This window comes from Rhopilema esculentum, chromosome 19, assembly GCF_057945365.1.
Source record: "Rhopilema esculentum isolate cy_ngs chromosome 19, ASM5794536v1, whole genome shotgun sequence".
Taxonomy (NCBI): domain Eukaryota; kingdom Metazoa; phylum Cnidaria; class Scyphozoa; order Rhizostomeae; family Rhizostomatidae; genus Rhopilema; species Rhopilema esculentum.
The window spans coordinates 4,244,343-4,253,577 of record NC_142833.1 but is presented as its reverse complement, the minus strand read 5'-3'; the positions used below and the strand labels follow the sequence as shown (position 1 = coordinate 4,253,577).

At 35.9% G+C, this 9,235-nt stretch overlaps 1 protein-coding gene across 2 annotated transcripts; it reads right to left on the bottom strand.

Moving 5' to 3' along the window:
• Nucleotides 1-142: 142 nt before the first annotated feature.
• Nucleotides 143-3,449, bottom strand: LOC135688559 (ubiA prenyltransferase domain-containing protein 1). Of its 2 annotated transcripts, none has more exons than XM_065205468.2 (3): nucleotides 3,181-3,449; nucleotides 2,255-2,804; nucleotides 143-1,439 (listed from the first exon to the last, which is right to left on the bottom strand). In XM_065205468.2, exons 2-3 carry the CDS (start codon nucleotides 2,787-2,789, stop codon nucleotides 973-975), a joined length of 1,002 nt encoding a protein of 333 aa, XP_065061540.2. In that variant the 5' UTR covers nucleotides 2,790-2,804; nucleotides 3,181-3,449; the 3' UTR covers nucleotides 143-972. The 2 variants fall into 2 exon arrangements, with proteins under 2 accessions (XP_065061540.2, XP_065061539.2); XM_065205467.2 differs by having other exon boundaries at nucleotides 144-1,439; nucleotides 3,092-3,446.
• Nucleotides 3,450-9,235: the final 5,786 nt, after the last annotated feature.

Genomic DNA, 9,235 nt, shown 5'->3' with positions numbered 1-9,235 from the left:
CATTTTTGCAATAAAATTTTATTAAGAAAGATATTCAGGAACAAAGCAATACGACGACGAGAATCCAATGTAACGAGATAAAATTTTAAAAATAAATTAAATTTAAGGAATACTAATTTTATCAATTAACTATTGAATTGCTATCAAATTTCCTCGATTCAAAAGTTTTCTGTTTTAAGAAGCGTGGTTGTAACGGTGTTGACTTGAAATGTGTAATCTTGTTTTTAAAAAGGGTGTGGTTGCAAAAATATCATAGCTTCTTTCTCTAGATTCCTCAGTCCTCCCAGTTTTCGGGGGCCTCTGAAAGAGAGCAAGTGATGTAAAAAGGTATAGAGAAAATACCGGGAAGTTTGTCTCTTCATCCATGTATTTATCGGTAAATTTTACTATTTTTCTGGAAGGTCAAGATACGCCTCTGGCTGGCCTTTTCAAATTTAATACCACTTTCCACTCTGAGAGATTGTATGGTTTCTTGTCCGCTTCAGTTTTTTACTTGTAGGCTATCGAGGTGTCTGCACAACGAGAAGCGGTTGGGAGTCGGTCAGAAAGGGAATAAGCCTGTACAGGGGCTAAGGGAGGGGGTTGAGAAAAGCAAACTTTTGGGCGAACCCATTGCCTTTTGGACGTCTCGTTCACTATAGAGCAAATAAATGGAATATTAAAACTGCTGATAATCAATAAATGATTCTCCCCATTTTGGATTGGCTTTTTAAGTTCATTCCAGCTATTGGGGCAAACTTTAAGTGTCTATTTGTAATATCTTAGGATCATACCACATTGATAGATTTCAACTTCAATGTCATCGTTTATGTTTAATATTATCACGTACCACAAATGAAAGATTGGCACTCAGATATTTGACAATTCTTTTCCAATCCCATTTGTTGACTAAATTACATTACAAGTCTTATTATCTTGTTTAAATCCTAAACTCAATTGAAAAATATCTAGCTTCTTTGAACAGTAATACATTTAACTGAGAGCAAACGCCACTACATATAGCAAACCAAACAGCAAGTTTAATTTGGCTGTATTTTGTGCTATAAGTGTAAGTCTCTTAAAGCGAAAGTCCTTTTCAAGGTTTAATGCCATTTTTATGGTCAGCATTGGTAATACAAACAATACAGAAATATGCATAACAAATAGGAGCATTATCAGATATGGTACGAATACCAGTACACAATATAACAAATACGATAACTTGAAGCCAAGCATGATTGCAAGGGTCAGTACATTTGCCTGTAAGTCTGCTTTGATGTCCCTTGTATTGTTGCTATGAAGGATTGCCTCTGTATTCATTACCAGTGGAATTGCATACAAGAGAGGTGATATAGAAAGATGGTGACACTGAACCAAATACGCGTAGAGTACTGATATTGGACCAAATGTGAGGATAATGACAAGATCTCCAAGGGCATAATACTTCAAGCCAATGCTACCTGAAAAAAATAAATACCATAAGATGATAAATTTTTGATAAACCTTTAAAATATCGTATATACATTACATAACCATTGTGATGCATGAAATCATAAAATGTAGTAAATTTACAAAATTTATAGCGGTAAAAGTCAATTTTTGTCTTATACCAGGGTCAATTTTCAGAATAACTTTTACATATTAGATATAAACAGTGACAGACATTTAGTCAATTATTTTGAGGGGAAACAATTGTATTGATAAGATGGTTTCACATTTGTTCACTGTTTTAAACAAAAGACCTTTGTCTTAAAATATATTTGGGGGGAGGGGGGGGGGGGGTTACCATCCACTTTGTCTGCCCAAGATGTCTGCCACTGGATATAAACATGACATATCTGCTACATATATGGATGGTTATCCTTTTTAGCACCTTTCTTGGTGTTATCTTGCAATTATTCAATTTTCTAAATTTCCAAATCAAGGTCCTAAAAAGCCCCTGCATGAGTAGGTTTTAAACCAACATAGGTGGTACCAGTGGTGGACACCTGGGGAGGGGGGAGGGGGCGAGGGTGAGGTGACAGCCCCCCCCAATACTTTAGAGGACAATGGTCTTTTATTCCAAAACAATGGGAAAAGTGACATAATCTTATTAAAACAATAGGCTTGCCCCCCAATATTTGACCAAGTGTCTGCCCCTGGATGGTACCCAAATTATTGGAGACTTTTACCAAAAACAACAAATCATGGCTGTTGGCAATGTTGAACTGCAAATAACCTGCATCTGGTCAAACATGTTGAACTGTAAGTACCTTTAAAGCATTAAATTACAAACCTGTGTAAAGAAAAGAGCCTGACATTCCAGCAAAATACAACAAAGCAAGGTGTTCAACCCTTGCAGGACATGTCAAGAGAGTTCCAAGAAATGCCAAACACCCAATGATGTAGATGCCAACGCCAAATCTGACAACTTCATCTGGCTGCAGCACTTTATTGACAAGAGTTTTGTCATCTGACTCCTTGCTGTCAATCCCTCTTATGAAATCATAGTATGTGTTGACTAAATTTCCAGCACCATGAACTGTTAGAATTGAAATACAAGCTAATAATGCTGACACAATACTCAGGTTGTGTGTTTCTTTCCATGCAATCACAGTTCCAAGAATAACTGGGACAATGCTGGCTGAAAATGACCATGGCCTCAGTGCTTTTATATACTTCTCAAAGGGTAATTCATACTTTTCTTTACAACTGAATACTTCTTGACCAGTATTGGAGCTCCTATCTTCTGTATTGTTTTGGTTTATTCCTTGACTATGTGCTTCCTCTTTGTTTTGGCTTTGAAGCCCATTGGCTCTAGACTGGGTCATTTTTCAAAGGAGCCCCTAGAGGTAGAAAGGCTAATGATTATTAAGGATGATTTCTTTTTCAGGAAAAATTTGATTGTTTTGTCATGAAGAGCTTGCTTTATTTCAAATTAATTCTATGGAGTTCTTAGTTCCACAGAAATACAATTAAGGCCAATTAGAACCCCTAGTATAGTAATGACTCTTCGATATATACAGTTCCCAAGAAAAGTGTAATTAGCATATAATCATAATGAGCAAAATTGATATGATTCAAATATCTTCCCTCCCACAACCGTCCTCTACATAGATCATACTGCACTTGCCTTGAAGTGACTGAAGGTAACCCTTAGGAATTCCCTGTAAAACTTCACCCACGTTGTGTATTATCACGATTATCACCAGTTCTGTTTACCTTGCCTCGCATCGATGTTAGTGGTATGTGTCGATCCGAATCTTGTACACACAGTTGAAAAGAAAATATTGAATTAAACTTGAGAATGATCAAACAAATGCAAGTAACATAGCTGATTTTATTTACGACTTCACATCTTAAGAAACAGAATGAGAATGAATCGATGAAGACACGAGCAGCCTCAACTCAACCTCCTTATTGATCTTGCCTCTTTTTCAAATCCCGACTTCAGAAAATTGGAAAACAAAATGAGTGCTAATTTCAACCAACATACATTCCCAACATAAAAAAACATGGGTACAAAAGTTATGTACACACATTTACCACAGGTTGAAGATGGCGAGAGTAGCTCTTACTTTGGCAAATCTGTCCTCAAATCAGAAGATTCTGATGTAAAAACCGGATGGTGCAAGTGCTCGCTCTGCAAAGTCCTTTGCCTCGTCCTGCTTGTAATTGCAGTTTCAGCTTGTAAGTATAGAACGAACTTGCGATAGAGCCCCTACAATAGTTGTCAAAATGTACTATATTTTCTCTATAATAGTGTATAGTGTACTGAATAAGGAACAATACAATAGGCAGCCCCCCTTTCTGAATTTCGATCCAAAGACACTTTAATTTTTGTCATCTTGTCAAAGATTTTGACAATGTGCCTTAAAGCAGGTTAAACTAATAACAAGGAAAGTGTGTCCACTTTTTGTCAACATCCTTTCTATCTAGCTTTGGGCCCTGGTACACTAGCTAGGAGGAATACTCAAACACGACAGAGTAATTAAATCGTTTTACCTATTGTCTTCTAGCAACAGCTGTTAGACTGTGATGTAAGCAGTGTAATGTACCTAGGCAAATTTGTCCTTACTTGATTTGCCAATTTTCAACTAATTCCTCAAATTTTTAATTACCCTATCTTGTTATGAGTCTGCCCAGGGCCGTCACTGTTGGGGACCTGAGTGGCATGACCCCCCTTCAAAAAGGAGGCCTTTTGTCATGTAGGGGTGCCTACTCTGTAAGGTTTTGAACCTGTCAGAGAATAAAGGAAATACAGCGGTAGAGTGATGTGATGATGTCATAAAATCTATTTTTAGAGTTTTTAAAATAAGACAATGAATTAATTGTGTTAATGTGCAATATCAGTTAAACATGCTACAAATGAATGGATCTGAGACATGGTTATGGAATGATCCGGTTTTGTTATGGATTACTATCGTTTTAGCTGGGGTGATCTTTAGATTCTGGATCAAATGATAGTGGTTTAATGGGGGCAATAATTGTACTCATCTGGCCATTATATGTATAAATCTGTAAGAGATCTAGCTGATTTTGCCCATTCAGATGTTTTTCTTTGTGGGCATGTCTTCAAAATTCATAAATTTTTATTTCATTGGTTACAAAACATTTATAAAATACATTTATACATCCAATACATGGACAATTTCAAGAAAAAAAAATGAAGGCAGGTTATAGACAAGGTTGAAAAGCAATTATGCAGGAGAAAATATGTTTCATTTTTGTTTACTATTGGTCTGCTCATTCTAATACGGACCAATCTGATACTAAAATTGAAATTAAAACCATGAAAATTTATCTGTGTCTATTGCCTCTGTGGTATTTAACCTATTTAATTATAGAATTATCAAGCTTCCTCTAAATCCCTTGCAGCGTTTATGGCAATCATCAAAATTAGAATGAGAATCTAAAAACTATAAGTTATAATATCTGTTGATATTTGTTACAATTTTAGTAACGATTGCTACACATGGCCATTTCAGTTACTGTCCATTTCTATGGTTATAAAAACAAATCCTCTATTTAAAGCTTTCAAATGATCATGTTTAAGTGAATGCACCAAGGTAAAACTCTAAACCCCAATTTGAACAAAATATCTTTCTTGATAATCCCTTAATGAAAATAAGCAAAGAACTTAAATATGACATATTGCATAAATTATCATTTCTGTTTGATTCTGAAGTGCAGTTTCTTTTTCATAACAGTTTATGCAGTTTCCTCGATGAAAACTTCACGTAATACATCAAAATTATCATCAATTTCAAAAGAAGAAAAGGATGCCATGAGTAAAGCCGTTATGAGGCCTAACTCCCATCCTTTTGGAAGAAACTGCAAGCATCCGGTTCGGAAGGAGCTAAGTGACATTTTACTGGCTATTAATTTTAATCACCCTTATTATTCAAATATACCAATCCTCCAAAAACTTTACAACCATGTTTTCCCACACCAAGTGTATTGTGGGCCTACAAAAGATCCAAAGAAAAAGTATAAGATTATTGAGGTCGCACATCCTGTCATGCAGCGTGGTTTCTATGGTTACCATTGCCTTGCGCTTGCCATGAAAGCTAGACCAGGATTTACTGGCTATTTATATGTCAATGACGATATGATAATCAACTGGTGGATGTTCCTTGATTTAGACAAGTCACGGATATGGGTAGGAAAGCTAGCATCGCTTGGCGAGTCCACACATGTTGGAATTGCACCAAAATCACAATGGTGGAAGCGAGCAGATGTGGCAAGACGATGCACCGAAGCTTTCCTTGAAATAGAAACCGAAAAAAGCGAGTCATTGTTGAAACAATATTATAGAAACACTGAAAATGAGAGAATTTGTGTTAATGGGTGGTCAGATATATTTTATATCCCTTCACACGCCTCGGAAACTTTTGTGGAACTATCAACAATTTTCTATGACCATTTAGTCTTTGTAGAAGCGGCAGTTCAGATGATTATTTTCTATTTAGATGACAGGGACAACTTTGTTCTTTTAAACGGGAAGTATTTACCAGATATATTTGGTTATGGAGTTGATTATGGATTGCCAGGGCTAGCATGGCAGGTTTATGATCGCGAAGTCACTTTTATACATCCATATAAATTGTCGTCAAAAGAAAACCGCGAACTATTTGAAGACATTCTTTTGCAAGTCAGTGACGTGGTGGTGAGAACTTCTTGCCTGGATATAGTCCAGGAGAACAAACTAGCAAAGAAGAAAAACAATTTCAAATGGAAATATACTTTTAAAGGAGACTGGTCGAAAAATCAAAGATGAGAATAATTTTTGTACTTATTTTGTAGTGTTGGTTTTTTGATACTTTAATGTAAACCTGTATTTTATATCTATCAAAAGTAATTGATGATGCTAGGATTTCTAGCAACCATAGACCCTTCTGCTATGTAGGTGGTATGACGTTCCCAGCAAAGCCATTTCTAGTTTTGCACTTCTAAGTTTCTATCCATTCCACTAAAATTGTCTTTCGTTACAACAATATTTTATAGAGGCACTATATGAACAGCCTGTGATGATCGTTGGAATGCAATCATTCAACGATATGTCCTCTCGTGAGATAGATATATAGACCCAGATAAGATATCTGAACTATATTTCAACAAAAGTAGGCCAAACACAAAACAGCCGAACTGAATTTCAGAATCTTCAACGAACTTTACGCCTCCATAGCAGTTTTAGGATACCTATCTGCCAACTTACTGATAGCAAAACACCGACTCTAGTTTGGGGGATTTCAATGTGTCACAGCCAATCAAATTCATTGGAAGCCTCGGAACCCAAGACATCCCCGTAATGACCCTTTAGCCAATCAGAATTGAGCTTCTTAAAACTTCAGCACTACTGAAAACATTCCCTTTCATCAAGATTTAGGCAAGCTAGCCACCATTTGAAAGGAACATTTATACATTTTTTAACTACAGAAGCGAATGCTTGGTGAAACCATTTGAAATTTATAGATTTTATCAAGTTACCGTTTTATTTGCAGGCTAATCAAAATATTGGTTTGTCACAAATGCTTCTTCTAAATCGGGCTGGAACCCAGTAGAGTTACTAATATAGTTTCGGGAGGTAAAAGGGGATTGGAGTGGTGTTTTATTGAATTGAGAAAAGATTTCCAAGAAGGATACAGTGCAAAGGCCGTTTCATAAGTTTGACAGAGAGCAATGGCCTTTTTATCTGCTATATCTCTAGGTCAAGAACATGTCAGAATAACTCTGTCAAGATCTGTCACCATTTTATCTATAACGAGATCTTGTTTAATTCTTCCCTATTGTCGTGGTATTTCGATTACGATTACTAGGATTGCGATTTGTCTAAAATGGGCTGGTTGAGAGTTTACTGAGGCTCCAAAGGAAGGTTGCCTTAATGGTGGATAAGAGTTTCGTGTGGAGCCTTGATGCCTTTGATGAAATGAGACCTTAGGCTTTCAGCCATTGAAAAGCCATAGCTTTAGCGATTAACTAACTCAGGTCATTAGGGTTAGGGTCATGGTTTAGGGTTTTGACTTACGCGATAGATGGTCTTTAGAAAACAAGATCCCCATTCTCAAACAAATGTTAAATTTAAGTGTCGCGTTACATCAAGTACTGGAGACAGTCCTCTTACCAACAAGAAAGAGACTTTGGCCCTAGCGTTTAAGAATCACCAAAATGCAGACTAGTAATAATAACAATGTTACCTTATATTACATCTAGCTTTGTTTTATTAGAATATAAGCTTCGAATTAGTATTCAGAAAATCTTTTATGCATTTTTTTACTAAAAGTTTACTAATCGATCGGTCGGGTATGGCATAAAGGCCTTTTTTATAAGTTACGAATATATTACCTCTCATGAAAAGCTGCTTCAAGAGTTTTAGTAGGAGTCCCTGTTCTCGAGAAGACTGAGTAGAGGAGTAGACGACATTTTATGATCTACAAGATCATTAACAGATCCTATTCCGATGCTGAATCAACCAAATTATGCTTTTCCCAATCAACCCGTTGTTGGACAAATTAGAGCAAGAACTGAAAAATATAATTCAAGCTTTCTCCCCAACAGTTTGCATAAATGGAGTAATTTCGACCCTGAAATCAGAGAATCGCCTTCCATTGATATATTCTAGAATAGATTGCTGTCAATTATTAAACCACTCCCTAACTCTGTTTTCGGTATCTATGACCCACAAGGGCTTTCTTTATTAACTCAACTTAGGGTAGGGTTGAGCAAACTAAATTTCCACAAATTCATTCATAATTTTAGTGAAACAATCAACACGATGAGTCCGATCAACGATGGCCTCGATGATACGGAGCACTTCATATTGTCATGGCATTCTTTTGAAGAACAAAAACGTGATCTCCTCGCCACGCCAGTGTCATTCCAGTATTGCACTCATTTGAATTTGCCAACGTTCCAAATTTTGTCCTTTTACAGATTCTTTTTTATACGATGACAAAAAGTTGCCATTTAAAGTAAATAAATTCATTCTGGAATCTATTATCCTGTATATTACAAGAACGGAACGCTTTGAATGATAATATAATCATTTTCATTAAATTTCCTTAAATCTTGTGCCTCACCCACTTATTTGTTATTTCCAATTTTTAAAACGCATAATCTAAATCTTGTATCTGTAATTTCCTATATATATACTTCTTTTCTTTTTATGTTAACATTCATTATGTGTACGTGTAGCGTTCGTATTTATTTGTCTAGTTGCATGTAATGTTCATGGGATTGTCATTGTCCTTTGCTCCCCATGGTATCGTACCTGTAGTATATCGTAGAGTAATTAGCAAGTATATTGTTAAAATGTATTTTGTATTGTAATACTTTATCTGGATTTAAAAGAAAAAGTTTACTAAGGGTTTCCTAAAACTAAATGATAGAGTTAGTTTTTGAAAATGCAAAAACATAGCAAGCATAAGGTAACATAGAAAAAGAACAGCTAATAAGTCAAAGACGTTTTTTTCCAATGTCTATGTCAATTGAAGAGGAAATAGGTGCCTAATCGTATAAACGAGAGTATAATCTTACAGTGGCTTGGTTTTCTAATGACGGCTTACTATAGACAACATACGATTTTCCCAAAGACATGGGGTATACGAAGGTTTGGGTTCATAGACAGAAATGTATCCGCCATTATCAACATGGCTCCAGCCTACCTGAAAGATACGTTGAGGTTACAAACCAGTGACAAATACAAATTGAGGTCAGAAAAATCTGTGGCCTAGTTCCGAGGACAAAATTTAAATTTCATGGGACAAAGCATTTTGTA